A 22,801-nucleotide genomic window follows, 5' to 3' on the forward strand; every position below is an offset into this window, starting at 1 on the left:
CCGCCGCTACTGATGATGACCTCTCTGGTGACCTGACCTGTTTCTGACTTTCGGTCGCCGGCCAGGGTAACTTTTTCAAACATTCTCCACCCATGCCTCTGGTGACCTGACCTAAGGCCTGACCTTAGAAATCACTAAGCGCTTTCTATGTTATTTTTGATGCTCTTTCGAATGCCGCTTACCGCGTGTCACTACTTTACCCAAGAGCCGAATTAGACGGGGGGCTGCCGGCTGAAAACGCCCCCCCCCCCCCGAGTTTTAGGCGAAACGGAAAACTCTGACCACCAAACGCCAAAGGGCTTTTAGGCAGAGTGCGAGTCTTGTTCTGCTCTACCATGATTGATCCACAGTGTATATAAATAGATTGATAAAGCTAAAAAAATGTCAAGATTTAAGATTTTTAGTACAATCGTGCGCACCAAAATCCCTTTGCCTATAATTTATTTTATGTATATGGCAGTAGACTTCCTTTCCTTACATATGGTAGCTGGGAGTATGCCGCTTATGCGCCATTAGTGTAAATTGAAGTGTTTTCTGTTGCCTTGCCGCGTTCTCTGTCTTCGCGCTGTGGGGTGACCCCAGGGGAGACTACTGGTTTTCTGGGAAACTTTATTTTTATTGGGTGAGTATATTGTTTCTAAATGCTCCAGAATCATTATACATTCGGTTCCAAAGGCTTCTTATAATTTCCAAGTGTAAGAATAGCACTTAGCCAACATTTCTCATTCTGGGTTAAGGCTCATGTCTGGTTTCAGGTTGATATGACATTTATTTGTCATTTTTTCATGAGAGACGGTTTATTTGTCATCCCGGCTCAAAAATGTGGTGTGGAAAAACTCAAATTGTCTTTGTGAATCACAATCACCAGCCAACTGTGTTATTTATAGTTGACACGTTTTGAATTCACGTTGACAAGTTTGATACATCGAGGAAAGTTGACATAACTTCCTGCTTAAATTTGTCTGACATTTGCTGGACTGATGATATTCTTATTTTGTATTATACAGAACCTGTAGCGTCATGGTTTCATCTTAATGTTGGTGTAGCCTTGCGGAAGTTTGATCTCACATTCTTTAAGTTTGGCAATTGGCGGAGTGATATTTGTTGCTAAGATTGCTTCTAAATGCTTTCCATATTTATTTTCTTGATTTTATTTTAGCACTAGGAGCCAAGAAGCTTTCAATTTCACAGTTGATAATTGCTATGGTAGGTACTCAATATGTATCTATATCTATGGTACCTACCTACTCATTATAATTGCTATTTTCCTACTCAATATATAGGTATCTTGTGGTACCTATTCACTTAACTCAATGCCAAGTCATTGTGATTTCATATCACTTTGTTGTTGGGTGGTGCTCTTTAATGTGTTAAAAGTCTTATGACAGTCTACATCCATTCTTCATGAGTAAACTATTTGTATACTGGTGCAGAATCAGCCCTGAATAAAATGTCTTTGGTATCGATGAGGCAGATGCCACATGAGCTGAGCGGGAAATGCTGAAATGCTGCATCACTCAATGGTTTAAAAACTAGCTATCAACAGTTTTAAATTGAGGCCCCAAAGAACCTATGTGGATGTAACATAAGGAATTATGTGTGCACTCTTGTCTCCTGTTCGTGTAAATTATTTAAGTTTCAAAAAGCATTGTGATGTTAATATCATTATTTTCACTAAAAAAAAAATGCTGAATGGCAATTTGCATGCCTATTGCCTATCATCTCTGATATTTATTAATTGTAATGTTACTTACAATTTAGGTAGGTAGCCGGTAGGTACAGCCATGCAAAATGCCCAGGGTAGGTAAAAATGCTTCATGCCCTTATTTAGAACACAATTGTTTCCTTGCTTTTATTAACTGTACCTCCAGTTAAATGGATACTGTGGAAGCTTAATAGCCCTGCTGGGGGGGGGGGGGTAAACACCCTCTTTCTAACTTGGCTCCTGGGCCACATAGCGATACAGGGAAGGCGACGTTAGGAAGAGCGTAAGAATAATGAAATTGCCTTGGTCGCCCTTATGGTCAGTTCAAAGGTCACATCATCATGTATAAAATGCCAAATTTTACCTATTTTCAGGTCGAAAATGGTTTGTAACAAGCCAACGCATAACTCGGAAACTAAGAGAGCTAGAGCGTCCCGAAAAGTACATTTAATATCCCTGTTAACACTCTTTCTCAGATTTAGCCAAATGTCAATGGTTTTGTCTGCAGGGGCAAAAACTGCCAACATAAACAATTTTTGGCAGATTTGTTTTTACAATTTTGGTCCAAACCTTCTTGAATGAAAGGATCAACAGGGACAGAGTCCCGCTAAGCAGAGCTTGTTGCCTTGGCCCTGCCCTCTACCTTCCGATCGCGCAATTCCTTGTCTATGGCAGAATTTAGAGTCCGAAGTTTAACGTCCGCACAAAGCCGCGCACGGCCGGTCCCCTTCACTGATTTCGACTGGCTGTAGCCTGCCACCAACCGCAACCATAACCGTCAGGAGGCTCATAAACATCGAGCGCCCACCGCGCGTCGAACCCGGAATGTTGTAACCGGGAATGTTGTACGAGCTTACTTTTACCGGCACCGTGTTCCTCTCGTCAAGATGCATCGTATGAACTGTAATATGACCTTGAAAAGTCAAGCTAGAAATTGAAGTTCAAGGTCATGACCTGACCGGGAAGGGTCATGTTGCATATCAGTCGATCCGTATGGTCAAGCTGAACACATTTTAGGCGTTTCCATCGCTCTAGCGTGCCTCTAGCGGCCACTGCAGCAGTGGTGGTCGACTCAGTCCAGTGTCTCGCCTATAATCCTCATGCCTTATAATGTTCTAACCAAGGACGTCGTAACCAAGTAAAAACAGCGATATTTCTAGTGAGCTTTGTTTCATACTAGCAAATCCACTTATAACAACTCCCTTTGTGGAGTACAATTGCAATAGAAAACAATGAGTCACTGCTCTGCAAGCGCCTGGTTTTGATGCTGCGCTGATATGATCCCAATGAATCACCGCCATCCTGGAGTTTAAACACCAGGACTGTTCACAGCTGGAGGGGAAGAACCGATCGTGAATTCGTGACGCACTGAGTGACGCCGTAGGTACGTCGATGTGACGCCGTGAGGAATACCATGTGACGCTATTTGTTTATGCAACGTTGACGTTTGTGCAATGTTGACGTGGCTATGTCATGTTCCCAGGTCCTTCTTCAACACGTGCGAGCCATTGCAAGGTACCAGCGCTATGAATTCTGGCGGTCAAAGTAACCGGCCGAAGAAAACTCGCAGTTCTGCCATGCCCAGCACTAACAATAACTCGCGGTGAGTACCAGGCCATCACTACTCAATTGGGACACTGATGGCTGAATTAAAGTGACATTCTGTGTATAATGTGTTTTGTTCTCATTGTCAATATGTCTAAAATATGTTTGCTCTAGCGAATTCAAGGAAGGTAAAAGATGCTTCAAGGTAGCGAATTCATGCAAAACCGGCAACGGAATGGCGATCACCCATTAGTCCCAGGACAGTGACGTTGCCATACCGGATTCTTCGGCCAAAATTTGCAGTCGCTGACACGATACATAGGGGTTCTGATACACTCTCACATAGCGCACACCCAGAAGCTGTGCATGTTTGAGTACAGGGACTCAAAACTGTTCATCAGCTATCCTTTCGTCTCTTTATGTGTTTCGGAGCAAAAACGAGTAGAGGACTTCGCTATCAAAGACGCCCGTCGAGGCATGGGAACTCGCGTCGAAAATTATTTATTGTTGATCGTTGCCCTTGTGTTTGTGGCTTTGTTTCAGCTTGTTGCTGTGCGCCAGATGGTAGTTGTACACAGTGTTCTTACGCATAAAGTATTTCAAAAGTTTATTGATGAGCTTGTTTCTGGATTCATCACGCGAAAGGGGCTCAGACTCTCACTGAGTTGGCGGCAGACTGTGACGTACCATACAGACATACAGCAACAAAATTGAGTTTTTTGCTTTTTTTGTTCTGGTGAAAAACAATTTTACCTAGGAACTTGTAATTTTACCATATAAAATGTCAAAATGTTGCCTCTAAATCTGCAAAACATGAATGATGTAAGCCTTATGGTTACGAAACGGGAGATGTTCAAAACCGTAATACTCTTTTTGAAACACCCTGTATCGTGTTTGTGCCGATCTTGGAAGCGACGGGCGCAGAATGACTTCAGTAGTGAGCGCCTTAACCCTCGCGGGCACAGGGAGGGGGTTGATGCAACCCCCCTAACATTTTTCGTAAATTACTCACCTAAAAAACGGCCGATCGCGACGAACCTTGCAGTACCCTCGCTTTGATCAATTGTACACCTACCCTGAAAATTTCATGACCCTGACCCAAATGACCTTTGACCTGTGACCTACTTTTCGAGACCATGTTTGGTCGGAATCGCGATTCGGTGTATGTCGGCTCGCATTAGCCGCGCGTTTGCAGTCTTTTCGTGGTTTCAGGCGTTCAAACATGTGATTTGATGTTGCTCCCATGCATTAGGGTGTATGTCAGGGTCACCTGAAGGTCAGGTGAGGTCATTGACCTTTGATGAGCCCGGCTCACTTTTCGAGTTTTACATGTTTCTACTTTCTAGGCTAGTTTTTGGGACTGAATTCGAATTTAGCAACCATTTGAACAATTAGGAAGTAGTTTTGGTGCATTCGTAATGTTACGAAGCTGTCCGAGGCGGTTGACACGTACTACGAATACCCGGCAGGACCCCTACTGGTTGACCTGACCTGGCCTAAATGTATAAAGACATCATCTGTGATCAAAACTATCACGATATTCGTGATCAGCACCCCGAAAAAACATAGCAGCCACACTACGACGTTTTAACAGGTCTCGATTTTCCCCAACCAAAGACCTAGAACCTTAATATTGGGTATCATCGGCTTCCTCTCGTCACGGGCAACACGCTCGTTTTTTCCGCAAAGCTCTAGCTCGATCAGGGGCCAAACGGCAAGGGGGGTTCATAGGAACCCTTCCCTTCGGCGTTCGCGACTAGCAAAACACCAATACGAGCGAGGCTTAAGGCTCGAACTAGCTAAGGTACTTTAAAAATCATTAAATATGGTGGCCACTATGGGTCAAACCGTTTCGTCAAACCGGTGTCGCCGGCCCTTGCACTGAGCGTTTTGGCCGCGGCGAAGTCCCCGGTCGGTGTCTCCCAGCCGGTCTGAGAGTAGGAGGAAATGCCCCTCGATTCGTCGGACTACGCTGTCATGTTAATGTATTTGCACCAGGTGAAGGAAGGGTCGGTGTCGCCCCTCAGACCCATCCGTCTCCGCCGGCGCCACCGGGGAAGGTGGGGAGAAAAGAAGGAATCTGCGCCAGATTTGTTGAAAAGCTGTTCTGCGTGCGAGCTCACTGTGACACGGGAGACGGGTCCCGCTTTTGTGGTTGCAGGGAAAGGAGCGATGACGCATGAGTATAATCAGATATGATACGGCATACGCTAAATTCGCCTTGCATTGCCTTGTTCTGTTGGATCCCTGCCACACAATGCAGATAAGACACCCGAGCCATTTAACAGAGCTATCTGAATGTTTGCCTGACATCATTGCCACTTTCATTCAGATAGGTTATCAATGCTGGCCCGTGAGCGCCTCCCTTCGTCGATGGTAGGATGGTGACGCGCTCTTATCGGACATGTCATATGCCGTCTGGGATATTTATTTTGTCGTGAGCGTCGTCCGATTCATGAGTGACTCATAAGTCTTATTGAGTTTAATTTTGAATCGCATCCTCCTATTGCAGCATTGCCCTCTCGGTTTCTGAGTGCGCCTCTGCCGATATTTTTATCGGCATTATGCCTGGTTAGTGGTTACATAACATTTTTGACGAGGCTCTAGCTCGTGTATTCTGCGATCATTTCGATGTAGCGCTTTTCGTATCGCTGGATGAGATCATTTTGTAAATTGCAAAGTGTCATTGGCATGTTTTGCGACATCGTGGACAGAGCTGGGGACTTACAGCAATCCCTATGGAGACGCGGCTTTTCACTGCGCGCCCTGTCACGCGTCTGTCCCGTGATGTCCGTACGGGACGCCGTGGGACAGAAGGGGTACGATGACGCCTGTCCAGTAGAGGTCTGCACCGGCCGGCTGCAGCCGCGGCTGGCTGCAGCCCCACGGCTGTGGGCCGGGGCGGCTGCAAATATCTCCAAGAACACGGCTACGGCTGTGGCCACGGCTGTGAGATTTCAAGCTCAATCTTAAGTACTCAAATATAAAATTTTAAATCCTTAATCTCACATTCTGATAAGCAGTCTAGCCTGTAAAAATCATGCAAAGGATGCCCAGCAACATTGAAAGTGGTAAAGCCTTTGAAAACCTGTAATGGTTTTACCATTTGTTGTAGGGGAGTTTGCACTCTGGTACAGAATACTAATTATAGGTACCAATTGTTCCTTCATCATCAAGAGCTTGACAGTTTCAGAAAATGCAGCATGTTGCATTGTCACATCCCTCTCAAATCAATCTCACCTGGTCATTAGGAGAGCACCTTACAGCTATTGAAGACGAGCGTTAAATAATTCTTTCAGGTAATAGAAAAAGAAATCACGCCTAGGTAAAGGCAGGTAAAGGCTTCATAAAATATTATCTAAAATAACTCTTAGATGTATTTCTGGATTTTCGGCAAGTCCAATTACATAATATAAAACTGGCGCTTTATGTTCTAACTGGTGTGTGAGTGACCGCTAACAGAAAATGCTGATCAACGAAGCCAATGGAATTATATTATAGTGAACATGAACCTTACTTACGGTTAATTCACATGATGGTGAAAACCCTGAACACAAAATTCACATGACGGTGAAAACCCTGAACACAATATTTCTTACGCGAGCTGTTGACTTTACTAATAAAATGACGCCTTCTTCTGAAAATGTAAAAATTTGATACTTACTCTTTATTTGAGAGCAATTTTTTGACTGTATAGCATTATTATTTCTTAATTTTAATTTTTATGGCTGTTTATAGTGAAACAAAACAATTTATTGCCACTTCTTTGCTATTGACGTCATTAAAAACTCAAGTAAAATTTTTGATTAAAAGAGGTAATTGTCGCACGTCCTTGGGGATTTGAGCGAAGATCATTATTTGGAAAATCAAAATAGAAGAATGTTTTTCTTTCTTGGATGCTCACTAGTGTTTTGATGCCTTGCATATCAAATTAGTTTGAGACTTGCCCAGAAGGCTGCTTCAAGTCTGGCATATCACACCCCAGAAAATATGCAAGGTAAGAAAGAAGCAAGAGTTTTTACTAGACAATCGGAGTTCTATAGCCTTGAGACAATCACTGTTTGACAGTCCATCAACTTGAGTTTCATTTTCCATACCTAACATTGATAATGAAAAGCATCAGGGTCTGTTGTTCTGTCCTACAACCATGCTTCAGGATTTGGCATTAGATGTCCACACTGCTAGTGCTTCTATTCTGGTTCGTTGTTTATGTTTTCTGTTGATGTAGGTACCTACCCATCTTTCTTAACCCCTTGCAAGGGCTTGTGTAGGCATGCGTTGCGCATCAGGCTTCAGGCCTTCGGCCTAAAGCCAGATACACAACCACTTAACCTATGATGCTTCATGAGCTTGAGAATCTATAGCCCATTGCAATGTGCTTTTGGCTATATGTTTCAACTAAAAACAACCTATTATATACTATTTGGTTGCATTTCATTGAAAGTATCCACGGCCGGCTGACGGCTGGCTGCCCACAGTTTGCCACGGCTGTGGGCGGCTGTGGCTGTGGAGCCACGGCTGCGGGGCGGCTAGGCTGTGGAAAATTGCAGCCGTGCAGAACTCTACTGTCCAGACCCATCGGAATGTCGTCGCGGCGCGGCGGCGGTCTGCGGCGGGGGAGGCGCCCGCAGGGCCGGGCGGTGAGCAGGGGTCGGTCACTCAGGCTCCACGGGGTGACTGCTGAGCCGCGGGGACGGATGGCAGGGAGGGTCGGTCACTCAGCGGTTCTGGGTACCCAGTGCCGCTGAGCGGAGTCGGAGGAAGTTTAGCTGGTCAAGGACGCAGGAGAAACGTGGGTCGCTGGCCAAGCGGTCGGCTAGTCGGATGGGTCAGGTCGGTTTCGAGGAGCGTTGCTGGTTCGGTTCGGTGATGGATGACACCAGGGCCTCGTTTCATAAAACGAGTCCGTAACTTACGCCGGTTTTTGGTCTTGTATTGCAAGTGCAGTTGAAGCGATGACGATGGTTTGAATCGTTGAATTAATTTATCTTGCAAGCAAGAACAGAAGGAAGAAGGGGAAATAAATTTATCGCTTCACATGCGCCTGCAATAGAAGCCCAAAAACCGGCGTAAGTTACGGACTCGCTTTATGAAACGAGGCCCAGAAATGCACGGATTACACAATTTAAAGATTTTCCAAGGTCATTTAAATCTACCCTGAATTGAACATTTGTGGCTAGTCACGCAACGGGCAATGCCACTAAGCAATTATAGCCAAGGTTCTAAAGGACATCAAGTAGGTCTATAGTGTTCACTGAGCATTGCTTTTCGTGTTATTTATTAATGTGCCTGATTGGCAAGTATTCGAAGACTACGTAACAATTGGGACTGTTACCTAATCACATACATGTTATGTATATGTTATCTACCTTTTAGATAGAAATTTAGTTCCTCATTGTTTTTATGTCACCCAGTCTGTCTCTGAGCTACCGGATGAACGGAAAGGGATAAGCTATCTTATCGCACTTAGTGTGCTAAAGCGGTTGGGTCAGTTATCGCAAATATGCAATTTTCCTTATCTGTCCGTCTTTAAAGGCGTCTGCGTGTCAGTAGTGATAGCGTGGTCTGTACTTGTGCAACATTGCCGCCAAAACAGAGGGGAGTCTACTGTTTCCTGGACAGTGATACGCGCCCCTCTGCTGTTCCGCAATGCCTGCTGACGTTCAGGGGTCCCGTATCTGATAAAGTGCTCGCGCCGGACTGAGAGGGTCGGCACAGGACGTCTGCACACGATGGGTCCTGGCGCTACCTACCGCCGTCCTATGGCTGTTCAACATCAACATCACCCTTAGATTGGGTGATGTTGAATCATCAACATTCAACATCACCAGTCACCACCATCAACATCTAAACATCACCCAACATCACCCTCCTTGTATGACCGAATCGGCGGGATTGTCCCGAGAGTCGAGTGCCTGTGCCGTCATAGGTGGTGGTGCAAACAGGCGGCACCAGACGGGCTTATCTGATTGTCAGTGTGACTAATATTTATGTTAGATTGATGCAATGATGCATGTGGCGTGTGTCTGTATCATAATCGCCGCACAGTAGCGATACGGGTCTCGCGAGCCTCTTACATTCCATCCATGGCTCCAGAGCGCCCATTTCTGCACCTCTGAACGTGTAATGCGGAGCACTGATGCACCGCGCCGCCTGCCCTGCTACAGTGGGATGATTGCGCGATAGGAAGGGGACCGACTGAAGGCGGCAGCGGGGAAATTTTCGGGGTGCGGTCCCTGCCCTGAGAACCTTCCCACTCCCCACAGGACCCTGACGCTCAACCCTGTCCCGTCTCTCTGATCTTTCGGTCCTGTCTCTGTCTGTCCATATCCGTCCACCTCTCTCTCTCTCTCTCTCTCTCTCTCTCTCTCTCTCTCTCTCTCTCTCTCTCTCTCTCTCTCTCTCTCTCTCTCTCTCTCTCTCTCTCTCTCTCTCATTCTGTCTCTCTCTCATTCTCTCTTTCGCTGCCTCCGGCCTTGTCTACAGGTACTTTCACCAATCATGCACCAGTCATTTCCTCGTCCGTCTCTTTCTTTCCGTCTGTGTGTGCCTCGCCCCTGACCACCACCGCCCTTTCTAGTTCTACTGATACCGCGGCAAGGAGCCGCGTTCCAGTCCTTGTCTGTCTGTCTCTGTGTGTCTGTCTGTCAGTCTCTGACCGCCCCCCCCCCCCTCCCATCTCCAGGTACCGCGGTAAGGAGCCGCGCTCCAGCCGGGGCCGTCTGTGAGTGCTCTCTGTCTGACTGTATGTGTGCCTCTAATCACCACCCCCCCCCCCCCTCCCAATCTCCAGGTACCGCGGTAAGGAGCCGCGCTCCAGCCAGGGCCGGCCGCCGCTGGAGGCCTCCGGTGTATACGCCGACCCCAAGTATGCCCACGCACTCAGCTCGGTGATCGGGTGTACGGTGCAGGTCAGTCCGACGCCGGCCGGTCACACGAGGTCACGTAACATATGACAGGGTGGCACTGAATGGGCACGTGACGTGACAGGTTGTGTGATGAGACGATGGACGCGGTGCGACCTTGAGACGGTGTGTCCAGCGTGCGACTCGACTGACCGACTCCGAAACCAGCCCCTCTCCTGATTTCGGGTGGCTCATTCGTAACTCAGGTCCGATTTGCTGCACCCAGCCTTAACCCGGTCTGTCCCGAAATTGACCTAACTCGTCGTCACGCGGCCTAGCACAAGGACTACCCTCATGAGCCGGAATATACATAGGAATTGATCTGAGATGGGCAATGGGCACTGAGCGGGACCGAAGGAAGCGAGAAATAGTTATCAAGTGAGCAGGGTACGCTGCAAGTCGTTTTCATGGCACGGTATCTAGAGTCGGCGGGGTTTTCCAAGTCTGGCCCCTGTGGCCGGTCCGGTCCCGCCCGGCCCGACCGGTCGGGGCGTCAGTCTCCCCCCCCCCCCCCTTCCCCTCCTGGCGGCGTCCCTCCCACCAGGGGGTGCGTCGGACGCCGCCAGCCGCGGGCCCTCTCCTTCCCGTCCCGACCCTTTGGCACGGCGACTTCTGGGGTCGGCCGGGCGTCCCTGCACCCCCTCTGCCGGCGCGTCCGCCGCCATTGCTCTGTGCCCTTTGACCGGGCCCGTCGGGGTACGCGGCCGACGCGCCGGCACCGGCAATCAGTACCGGCTCGCCGGTGGCTGCCGCCGGTCGCCGCTCGAGACGTGGTGGTCGGTTCGTTTGTGGCTCGTCGGTGCGTTTTGGATGGGCCGTCGGCGAGGTGGCCGCTTCTGAAAGGCTCCCGGCTGTCCCCCTGCTGCTCCCTGTCTCTGAGATCCCGGCTCAGGTGAGTTGTCTCCGGCGGGCTGAGGATTTTGTCTCACGTCTGCGTGAGATGGGGAGACGCGTGCTGGTGGAGGGATCCGTCTCTGGGCTTGGTGGTGGTGGTAGTTGAAATGAATGTGCCAACATGCTTGGCTAGTAGCTGCTACTGGAGCGTTTTTGCATTCCCCGGCGTTGTTGAAAGCTCTGAATACCTTTTTTCTTGTGCTTTCGGTACTAGTGCTACAGGTGGTTTTGCTCTTCGCTTTTTGACATAAAGACAGGCGCTGATGGATCTCGTCTTACGTGCGCCCCTCTCTGCATGTGTCGTCTATCTTTTCTCTGCACAGCGCAGGCTAGTCCCCGCCGCTGTAGTTTGAATGCCCGCCTCGGTCCATGCACTGTCAGCGTCCGGCTGGCGGCTCCCCTGTCCCCCCGTCTCCCCCGACTATGCACCTGTGCCCCCGCGGCCGGCCGACCGACGCCGTCCCGTTCGGCCGTCTCAGGCTCGCTGATGACCTGCCGTGACATTCCCACCGGGCCGTCCTTGGCCGTGGGGGAGGGGGGGGGGGGGTCAGCGTCGGTCGGGGCTGCACAGTGCGTTTTGACCGAAATAGTCACTGGCAGCTCGGCGACGGTCAACTGGCGACGCTGCGAGGGAGCGGCGTCTTGCGTCGGCGTCAGTGCTTTGAGGGAGAGTAGGAGCGGGAAAGGGGTTTGGTGATGTTTGGTCGAGCCTTTTTGATTGAGGTATCAATTGCTTTTTGATTGGGTTCTAATCGATGCAATATTTGAACACCGAAAACCCCTATAGATGTGTTTTCCGCAATGTTACCAGCCATGCTACTTTCCCTATGAATGAGAGGCACGTGGGCCTCCGATTTCTGACATTTCCCGTTTCCTTTTGGGGAAGGAATTTGCGCCCACGTGGTCCACGTTCGGCCAGTTCCCGCCATTTTCTCTTCCCGCCACCCTCTCCCCTCCCACTATGTGCCCCCCCCCCCCCCCTGGTCAGTACCGGGTCCGCTGTCCCTCGCATGATGTAATCCTTTCGATGACCCTCGTACCCTCCGCGGACGATTTGAATGCCGCACGGTCCCGCCCCTGGCGGTAAATGTCAAAACTAAAGCTTCGCATTTCATCCGCCCCGACCGGCGGCCGGTTTTACATAATCGTCGACAATCTGTCATGCGAATTGCGAGCCTATGTCAATTGTCACGCCAAGTGGCCTTTGTCACTGATGTGTCCTAAAACTCATACCCATACGTCAATTGTCATTACATGTTTGAGCTTGCACCGGTAGGCTTAAGTGGTGTCACTTTTAGAAAATGTAGGTATGTCCAATAATGCCATTGTCCAATGTCCGGCATTTCGCCGACTGTCCGTCCAAAGATGTCCAGGCCAGCTATTTGTTCATATATGTCCGAAAACTACACAATAGTTCATTAACACTCAGGATTATTATTTAATTTACTATTGCCAGCCCAAAAGTGCTCATCATATTGAAAGCTGAGCTTTTTATTCGCCAATCTATGCTGTACACGATTACTCTATAAAAATGCTGAGGTGTAGCGAGTGGTGTAACGTTATCCAAAGCCTGCTGCTTTTGTCCAACCAAAGTCCGAAATGGACATTAAACAAAATTGGAATTCCGAAGGTCTATGCTCCGATTGGCACCACTAGTAGACCGTCCATTGTGTATGTAGTACGGTTTTTCTGCAATATGTATATGATTGTTCGATTTCGCTCTGAGTACGACAAACTTGAACAGTAGGTAACAGACTTGGAAATGCAGCTTTGGCTATTAATTCGTGCAAATTATTGCAGTTAATGCATGCTTCGCACGGAAGCGAGTTTAGCACCGTTAGGCTGCTTTAATTTACCCATCAGACCATATCATTTTTAGTAACTAGGTACTCTCCAACCAGTGAGGTAAGCTCATAGCCGATCGGCTGTATAGTTGTTAGTTGCGGCTTCTGCTTATCATTTATTTATAATCGCCGTAGCAGAAAAAGGGTTGATCGGGTATCAGCCCGCGCTACGCCGTTCCAACTTCCCGGAGCGTACCGGCCAGGCCGCTGGGAACGCTCAGCCGGTGGCAACGTCTGTAAAACTGGCGAGATTTCACCCGCTGCCGTTCTTTTCTAAACGAACTTGGTAGCTTCCTGGCCTGAGCACTGAGCTACCTTGAACGGAATGTTTCCTTGTTCCGCATGTGATCAGTGGTTTTGCGGATGGGGCCGTTCGATGGGAGTCGGATAAGATAAGATATTAGATAAGACCGAAAGGCTGCATTGGCAGAGTCGGACACATGCCCGATAGTCGGTATTCAAAAGGCAGTCTTCAGGTAGTGGAATGAAGCTCCCCTTATGGATCGGGGCTGGGTCAAGTTCATGATTTGTGATGAAATACAGGGCCAATGCGGAGTAAATGTCCTGTACTCGTTTGCTTCCGAGGGAGAAGCAGCAGTCGCGGTGGACAGACCGTGTAGCTGTAGTTCCGGCTTTGGCCACCAGAGTTTCTCCAGCGCTCGCCAGGGCACTGGAGCGGTTGAAGCGGTTCGGCACACGTTGAGTCGTTGCTCCAAGCGCCGATATTAGCCGGTAATATGCAGGATCAAAGTATTAGATGCATGCTTCAAGAAACCAAGCGCGTGCTACCGATCTTGGATTAGCCTGCATATTTGAAATTTTCTGTCGTCGAGACTCGTCGAATACCTTCTTATAATAAACGGCTTCCTTTAACGCTCGATTTCGTCTTGTGTTTTGGATGAAGCGCTTCCATTCGGTCGTTCCGACAAGGCAACTGCAGAGCTGAATGTGGACGGAAATGTCGGTCTTTCATAACTACCTCTGAACTACCTCTAAAAGTCTTAGCCTCATCAAACCGAATCTGTTATCTGTCTGAATATGAATCTGTGTCACAATTTTTGACATTCATCTGTCTACTGATTATGTCGATCTTTGTTTGGCAACCAATGTCTACAGATCTATGCAAACCACAGAAAGGTGACTTCAACCACATGGAGCACTTACTGAGCGTGTAATGTGCAATGTAAAATAGTCTATGGTCTTTCCATATCGCATAATGTATATGATATATCCAACTGCAGTAAGAGTCCTTTCTCCTTTGATTCTCTGACAAAAATGACCGACCCCAATATAGTTGACTAGCCCTTAGACACTGACTGCTTCCCGAGACTGATGAGACTGAGACTTGTGCATTGTGCAATGCTGACTCCTGGACTAGCATCCGTGTACTTTGAGCCAGAATGCTAGGTGCACACTCGGGAGCTATGCAATTTTTGTTTGTTATTTTTAATACAACTTTTAGATAATTTTATCAATCAAGTCGTTGTTCCCAGTCGCCAAAAGATGTTGTCTCTACTTGAAACTTTGGTCTACGCTTTGTGTGTGCTTTATTGGTCTTTTGAAGAAACGTTGCAGTTGTGCATGTAACGCTAGAAGAACACGCATTCATATAACGTTTCAAAACAATTTTGATATACAAATTCCACTAGCTGCTTTAGGAAAACCGTCCAAGTTGCGGGGCCTCCCCCTGGAGCTCTGGAGCCGAGTGCGCTGTGCGGTATTCGCCGGTAACCCCGGACTGCCGCCGGGTTACAGGTACTGACCACGGCACACCAGCGCTTTGAGGGCGTGCTCGTCTCGGTGTCCAGTGAAAATGACGCCGCTCTCGGCATGGTAAACCTCGTCGACGAGGCCGACCCCAAACGCATCGACCCCAAGGAGGTCAAGGATAAGCTCATCTTCAAGACGGACAAGATTGTCACCATGACCGTGCGCAATGTGGATCTCGATTACGCGGCCAAATGTGAGTGGTGGTGGGTTATGCAGCACGACCACCGATCTGGTAGTGAGGTAGAGTACCGAGTAGTGGTGGTAATTTTTCGACGCTGGTAGTGTTACTAACTCGACGTTGGTAGTGATGCTAACTCGACACTAATAGTGGTACTAACACGACGGTAGTTGAATCGTTCCTTGACCCTACCCACTAACCAAATATGATTGGCGATTGGTGATGGCTTTAACAATCTGTGGTGGAAAGTGAACCGAGTGTGATCACAAAGGTCACATTTGAAGTTAGTAGATAAAATCATTATTTTTCGTTTTGATTCGGACATCGGTTTTTACATCGATGATACCGGATAACCTCAGTAGTTGTGGACACAGGAACATGCCTGAAATTTGCTCCTTGCATACATTTCACCAATTCTCTTTTTCGTTTCTTGCTTTGATTTTCACCATGTATGTAGATGAGCAGACGTACGTACCCAGTGATTTAGTGATTACTTTTTTTTACTACTAGTTTTTGCGGAGAGGCGCACACTTTTTCCTTCACTTTTATGATCTGCCACTGGGATAGCTTCAGTCGCTCCAGATACAAATTACCATAGTACTTTCAGTGCCCCATGTTTCGCTGGCTACACCTTGACTTTTCTAGTCTTCATTTCAGTTATCAGAATTATAATGTCCGACCTAACAACCAATTCATTACCACAGTATAAGCAGTTATCATCTCCCATTCCCAGCACTACCTCCACTCTTCTATCCACCCCTCCTCACCTCTCTCTCTCTCTCTCTCTCTCTCTCTCTCTCTCTCTCTCTCTCTCTCTCTCTCTCTCTCTCTCTCTCCCTCCTCCCGTCTGAAGCCCCTCCCCTCTACCCATCAGCCGGTTTTCAGACGGACAGCGCTATCCAATCGAAGACGAACGGTGCCCCGGCGGCTCCCAAAGAGCTGCAGCCCTGGGTGGCTGACGTGGCGCCCTCCGAAAAACTGGTGACACTCGGCAGCGCGGTGAGTACCTCACTCCCACCCCCCGACCCCCCCCCCCCCCAACCCACACCCAACCCTCCGAGGGCCTGGTTACACTTCAAAATGCTGTGAGTAACTACTGAGTACCAGCCCCCTGGGGACACGGTTACACTCGACAGGGCGATGAGTACACACTCACTGAGGGCCCGGTTACACTCGACAATGCCGTGAGTGCCGCAGGGGTCGGGCTGAGGTACTGTGAGAGGTACGATAGTTGGGGGTGGGGCGGGTCACGGTACAACACCGGGTAGTTTCCGGGTATGTTTTGTCCAACTTGCGTAATGGACAGCAGACTCGACAGTTGAAGGTTGTACAGAGAAGTTATTGAGTTTAAATTGTATGCAGTCAAAACAACGAAAAGAGCAAAAAACAAGTTTGTTTTGAGGAAATTTGCATTAGGTTCCCTATTTTAATCCCTCTGTGAATTACTACAGAAGTTGCAAGGTATTTTCGTTCGAAGTTGCACAAACTGTGTCTAGTTTCTCGGAAAGATGCAGCCGATTATCTGAAAAAAAAACACAATTTCTTTTGAAACAACTTCATACGCAACATTGATTTCTGCGCTAACTTCATCCGTTAACCAAACATTTGCAACCTTGATTAAATTTATTCAACTAAGGCCGTATTGAGCGAGTATCAGATCGGTGCTGCTTGGTTTTCAGAACGGCTGGGACCCGCACGATATGTTTACACTGAATGAGCGCAAGTACGGCGTGCGCTCGACGTACGACCAGTCTCTACAGGGCTACACTACACAGCTGGAGCAGACTTCCCACGACCAGGAGGCGCACGCCAAGCGCATTGCCGATGAGATAGAGCGCTCGAGCACGTCCCGCCATCGTGCCGACATGGAGAACGGAGACGAAGAGACGACGTTCGCGGCTGTGGTGCGGCCCGGCGGAGACAGGGGAGACAGAGGAGAGCGCGGGGACCGGTACGTGCCGCCGGCGCGCCGCCAGCCCAGCCGCGAGCCGCCGGCCGGGCCGCGCCAGTCGGGCCCGCGCGGACCGCCGCCGTCCGGCCGTCCGCCCCGCGGCGGCGGCGGGCCCCAGGGAGGGGGTATGGGCGGCCGCGGACCGTCCCAGCATCACGGACGCGGAGGTGGCGGCCGGCAGCCGCACCCGCGCGCCTCGCCCCCAGCGCACCTGCAGCCGCCGCAGCATCACGGCCGCGTCAACGGAGACGGCGGGGAGCGCGGCTCGCCGCCCACGCCGGCCGCACCGTCGCCGTCGCCGCCGGCCCGCGGCGCCAGCAAGTCGCCGGCCGTGGAGTCTGACCGGCCGCGGGTGCGCTCTCCAGAGGAGCGCGCACAGACGGCTGAGACGCCGCGCCGCGGTCCGGAGCCGCGCGGCAACGGAGACGTGCGTAACGACGCCCGGCCGGCCAGCGGCGACGTGCGTAACGGAGACGTGCGTCACGGCAGCGAGCCGCGCCCCAGCGGCGACGTGCGGGTGAGCGGCGGCGGCGAGGGCCGGCCCGGCCGTGACGACGTCCGTGTCAGCGGCGGCGACACGCGCAGCTCTAGAGCGTCGGGCGACGTGCGCGCCAGCGATGATGTGCGCCAGCAGCAGCGACAGCAGAACGGCAAGGCCGAAAGACAGAACATCGAGAGCCTGAAGACGTTCAATAAGACATTCATGCTGTCTGAGGAGCCGGCGCGTCGCGAAGAGGCCGCTGCTCCGGCCGGTTCGCAGAGGACCACGCCGCCAGCCGGCCCCGGTGGCGCTCAGGGACAGAAACAGGAGACTCCGGCCGCCTCTCCGGCGCAAACGCCCGAGGCCAAACCGGCTGAGGGAGACAAGTCGGCCGGCGGCTCCAAGTCGAAACTGAACCCGAACGCCAAGGCATTCACGCCGTCACAGCCGTCCTCGCTGCCGCAGACCGCCTTCTCGGTAAGCTGGCTTTCATTTTCTTTAAACGTTTCTATCTTTTATTCAGTGCTATTGCACTGAATATTGAGGCCAACACAGTGCAGTTCTTTATAGAGTTGCCAGGTCTTGAATGAGTTCTTGTTACTGAAGTCATGTCTCTTCCTTTTCTGTGATTTCTTCCTATGACTTATCTTAGACACCACTCATATCTTGAATCTCCCCGATCTCTCGCCTCCCCCTAAAGCCCCCCGTCTGCTCCGGCAGCCGTCGCCGACGCCGCCGCGCGTGGTGACGCCGATGGCGGCCGTGCAGCCGGGCGGGCCGTACTCGCCGCTGCTGCCGGCCGGCTACCCGTCGCCAGTGCTCGGTGGGTACCTGCCGATGGCCGGCGGCCAGCAGTTTGGCGTGGCGCCGCAGCCGCAGCCGCCGCCGCGCATGGCGCGCCACAAGGGAGGTAAGTCGGCCACCCACCGCGCCCGGTCCGGCCTCAGTTCGGCTCAGTTCGCCGCTCCCTCACTCTCAGTTGTAGTGCCGTTCAGTTGTGGAGGTTTTTTTGGCTTGTTGTTGGAGCTGGTCGGATGGTGGCCGGCTCTCCCCGATTGTTGAGTTAATCGCCGTTGTCATGTTCCTGTTGTAAGTGGATTTTTATCGCATTTTTTGGTCTGCTGCTAATGTAAACTATATGGGCCTTTATATTTATTTTGTAGTTCATTTTAATGTATCACTGGAAACTTGGTTAGAGATATTGCCACGTTTTACTCGCTTGAATGCTTTTTTAACAAACCTTTATGTCATATTTTCAAGCAGAATTGGCAAATGCATCCGCTGGTGTCCCTTCGTCACCTCGTTCAATTTCAATCACCAGAGCCCACACCTCATTCCCTGATCCTCTCCCGTCCCTACCTGTGTATCTGACGCTCGCCCCCGGCCGCCAGGTGGCGAGTACGCTCCGATGGGCGGCATGCCGCACCGCCCGGACGCCGCCACACCAATGCAGGTGGCGGCGGTGACCGGCCAGCCGCTGATGGCGCCCTCTCCGATGGGCGGCCACCCGGCCGGTCCCCACCTGCCCATGGCGCTGCCGCAGCCGGGACTGATGCAGCCGGGACCCGGAGGGTACCCGCAGGTGAGAAGGGTGGGAGGAAGGGAGATGGAGATGGGGAAGGAAAGATGGCTTGTAAATGGAGGAGGAGAAGAGAGAGAGATGGTGGAGAAGAATGGTGGAGTAAGAGGGAAGAGATGCAGTCGGGAAGGGAAGAGGACGGAATAGAATCAGGTGTGTGTACTGTGTACTGAATCACTAAAGTGTAAAGCGTGGAAGCTACATGGTTCTTGATCATCCTTTTATTAACCCGCGCCGGGCCGGTGCTCTGAAATTCCGCGCCGGGCCGCGGGGGGTGTTTGAACACCCCCCCCCCTTCTAACTCGGCTCCTGGGCCACGTAGCGACACGCGGTAACCGGCAATCGAAAGAACGTCAAAAATAAGGACGAAAACACTTCGGTCATTTTTTGGGTCAGGTCAAAGGTCAGGTCACCAGAGGTCACCAAAGGTAAAATGTTGACTATTTCAACATTTTGGAAACTGCCAACGGCTATCTCGGGAACCGATAGAGCTACAGCGCCGCGGAAAAGCGCATTCGATAGCCCTTTTACAGACCTTTCTGAATAATGTTCTCAGATTTGACCTCAGGTCAACGGTTTAGCCTCCAGAGGGCAAAAACTCCAAAAATAGCCGTTTTTACGAAAAACGTTTTTTCGGCAATAACTTTTGACTCAAAAGAGCTATGACATTACTGTTGCCAGCATCGTGTTCCTCTCGTCGAGACGCGTCGAATGACCTATAATTTGACCTTGAAAGGTCAACTTGAAAATTTGACCTCAGGTCAAGGTCATGACCCGACCGGAAAAGGTCATGTTGCATATCAGTCGATCCGCAACGTCGAGCCGAACACATCTAAGGCGTTTTCAGCGCTCTAGCACGCCTCTATCAGAAGTTATCATCGAAAAACTGTTAGATTCTGTTCGTGACCTGAGATGACCTCGGGGACATAACGAGGGGTCACAGTTGCCATTTTCTGGTTCAGTGTGTCTATTTTACCTACATCTCGATGTTTGAGAGTGTCTAGAATAGCGTTCGTGCAAAACAGGCGTTTTTCAACTTTCTCCCATTGACTTATAATGGAGAGGCCGCAAAATTGACCTGACCTTAGGTCACCGATATCGAAATTCCGAGATATACATTTTATAGATAGTGTTGCTCTAATCAATCGCTGAAAGATTCAAGGCAATCGTTCAGTCGGTGTAGCTATGACGAGCATTCTTATTTTTTCTGAGGTGAGGTCACTTGGCGTGACCTAGTGACCTGACCTAAGGTGACCTGGGTCTGAAATTTTCACAACATGTGCGGAAAAGATGCACAAACATGTTTTCCAAAAACGGCGGCGCTCCGCGCCGCCGTTTTTGAGATATCTGCGAAAAACCGCAAGGGGGGGGGGGGTGTTCAAACACCCCCCCCCGGCCCGGCGCGGGTTAATATCAGCTTTATGATGGTATAGCCCGCCCTGCTGCACGCCCCCAGTCACCTCTACTCTGCACTTGCAGTGCTGACCCGCCCCTCCCCGTATCCCTCAGATGGTGGTACGCATGGTCCACCCGCCCATGTACGGGGCGCCGGCGCCGCAGCAGGGCTACGAGCCGTCCGGCCAGCAGGGCGGCCCGCCGCCGGGCCCCGGCCCCCACCAGCTCGCCTACGGCATGGTACCGCAGCCGGGGCCGGGCCCGGCGCAGCCGCCGACGCCGGGGCCGCAGCCGGGCGGCGCCGGGCCCGGCCTCATGTACCCGGTGGCGGGCGCGGCCGGCGGCCCCGGCGGCCCGGCCAACATGTACCTAGTGTCGGCCGGGCAGCAGATGCACCCGGCGCACTTTGCGCTGATGCAGCAGCAGGCCGGCGGTCAGCTGTCCAACGGACCGATGACGTCCAGCGTGACGTCAGCAGTCATGTCACTGGGCCAGCAGCCCTACTACATTCCTGCCCAACAGCACCCGGGCCAGCCTTATGGTGAGTGACCGCGCGGCGACAGTGGGAGTGGGCGGGGTTGGTGGCTGTTTGTTAGGGATTTACATACACCAGTTTGGGTAAGGGTATTTGTTGTTGTCACTGCAGGGATGGATAAGGTGTATGGTGCGTACTGCGTAGTTTTCTGAGCTGCATGACTGTAAGATAAGTCGTTATTGAAGTTACTTATCAAATTAAAATGAAACATGAAACACTGAAGACAGTAAACAATGTCTTTTCGTTTGAAAAAAAAACTTTAAACTTCCATTGAGCCTGTTTTTGGCGTACTCTTAACAACATACTATGTCATCCGTCTGTCTTTTATCCGCGACTGAGACGTGTTTTCTGTGTGTGCGTTGCAGGTCCGGCTAGCGGTGTGCCGATGCCACTGGTCCCAAGTCATCAATGACCTAGTCGAGTGCCGTAGACTACCCATTGACTAGTGCATTGTGTGTCTGGACGCTGGGGGGCGGCGGCGTGACTGCGAGAGAGCGTGGGAGCGAGAGAGGGAGAGAGAGACAGTGGACCGAGAGCGAGATCCGCTGCCATGTTGAGTTTTGTATCGGTATTTATGAGCTAACTGCGTTGTACTCCGCGAGGAGAGAGTGTGGGAGTGAGTGGTTAGAGTGGGTGAGTGGAGACCGTGCAGCGGCGGGTAGCCGCGGCCTATTGGCGCTCCTGTAAATCTGAGGAATGGTTGCGCCCTTCCTAATTGTACAGCCTCGCGTAGACCCTGCCACTTATGTCGATGACAGGGCCGTTCTGTCTTTTTTCTCTCATCTTCTTGTAGCTGTCCTTTCCTGTGAAGCATGTACGGGCGTCCCATGGAGTGGCGGCGGCTCACGCGCCGACGGCGCCGACTCTGGGACTGCCCCTCCCCTGCCGGCCCCCGCGGCCGGCGGACCCTTTTATACGCGTCGTTCTTTGCGTCGTTTTAGCGGGTGGAGACGCGTCGCGCGGTGGACTGTGCGTGTGTCGGTGTGCGTGCGCGTGCGACTGTGGTGTGCGTGTGGTCGCCTTCCGGCCGAATGGTTTGGTCGCCTTCCGGCCGAATGGTTGTGTTACTGCGGCGCGCTCCCGGCACTTCAGAGCTCAGGGACGCGCCCGCCTGGCGCTCGCGTCGGCGCGACGAGACGCCAGCGACACCTGTTAGCGCGCCGACAGAGCCATCTACTGGCTACGAAACGAGGCTGAGATCAACTGGCCCAGTTATCGAGCAGCATACCTTTTAGCTGCTAAAATGTCAAAACGAGAGACGACGTTGCCATGAAGAGAGAGACACAGTTTTTATTTCATCATTATACCGTAAAGAGTAGGGGCGATGAGGAGTGGATAAATTTAGCCATGCGTTGACAGGTGCCAGAGGAATGAACTGGAATTCGAAATAAATTGAAACCGGAGATACCCAAGTAAACGGCGAATTCTTGTCCAGTGTTTTGTCGGTTGGTATGCGCTTGCGGGGAATATATTTTGGTGTAATATAAACGAGCATGAAGCTGTCCCTTTAACGAAAGTCCCGGCAACTGGGCGAAGATGTAAGACGCTGAGTACCAGCCTACGATTAAAGGGACCCTCCCACCTTCAAAAAAGTTAATGAATAGGCATGAAAGTGATGTCGCTCGGTTCAGAAAGAGCAAAAACGAATATCTACCAAATTTCATCGAAAAATATTCACCGGTTTTCAAGATATTAGACTTTTACTTTTGTTTACTTTTTAGGATCTCCGCTGTTCCTATAGCGACTTTATTTGAAAGTGCGGCATTTGTTGCGCGCAAAGCGGCATATACCACCGCTTGCTACAAAACGTTTTAGTCAAACATTTAAAAATCGTAAGATATTTACGCTGACGTCACACATTCAGAGGGGTATTCCTATGCATTAGCCCCTCTGAATCAAAATGCTGCAATTTTGAAATTCAATATTTCCGATTTAAGGCATTTCTCGATGTTGTGAGTGCCGAAACCGGTAATTGTGAGCCAGGGACCCCATTTTGGCTATCTCAACTCAAATCTAATG

General features: G+C 50.7%; 1 protein-coding gene across 2 annotated transcripts; it reads left to right on the forward strand.

The window, feature by feature from the left end:
* The first annotated feature begins 551 nt into the window (after window positions 1–551).
* LOC122369024 (basic proline-rich protein-like) lies at window positions 552–22,212 on the forward strand. Of its 2 annotated transcripts, none has more exons than XM_043343424.1 (10): window positions 552–622; window positions 3,189–3,308; window positions 10,044–10,161; window positions 14,649–14,856; window positions 15,716–15,840; window positions 16,521–17,750; window positions 17,994–18,183; window positions 18,665–18,855; window positions 20,362–20,788; window positions 21,148–22,212. In XM_043343424.1, the coding sequence occupies exons 2-10, from the start codon at window positions 3,232–3,234 to the stop codon at window positions 21,192–21,194; spliced, it is 2,613 nt and encodes an 870-aa protein (XP_043199359.1). In that variant the 5' UTR covers window positions 552–622; window positions 3,189–3,231; the 3' UTR covers window positions 21,195–22,212. The 2 variants fall into 2 exon arrangements, with proteins under 2 accessions (XP_043199359.1, XP_043199438.1); XM_043343503.1 differs by having other exon boundaries at window positions 17,994–18,096.
* Window positions 22,213–22,801: the final 589 nt, after the last annotated feature.

The sequence above is a fragment of the Amphibalanus amphitrite genome, unplaced genomic scaffold (assembly GCF_019059575.1).
Source record: "Amphibalanus amphitrite isolate SeventyFive unplaced genomic scaffold, NRLGWU_Aamphi_draft 000003F_arrow, whole genome shotgun sequence".
Classification (NCBI taxonomy): Eukaryota; Metazoa; Arthropoda; class Thecostraca; order Balanomorpha; family Balanidae; genus Amphibalanus; species Amphibalanus amphitrite.

Coding starts and splice junctions, on each gene's coding strand:
- LOC122369024 (XM_043343424.1), top strand. CDS start 3,232: ATGAATTCTGGCGGTCAAAGTAACCGGCCGAAGAAAACTCGCAGTTCT. Junction 17,751..17,993: donor TGCCGCAGACCGCCTTCTCG/GTAAGCTGGCTT, acceptor CTGCTCCGGCAG/CCGTCGCCGACGCCGCCGCG. Junction 20,789..21,147: donor GCACCCGGGCCAGCCTTATG/GTGAGTGACCGC, acceptor TGTGCGTTGCAG/GTCCGGCTAGCGGTGTGCCG.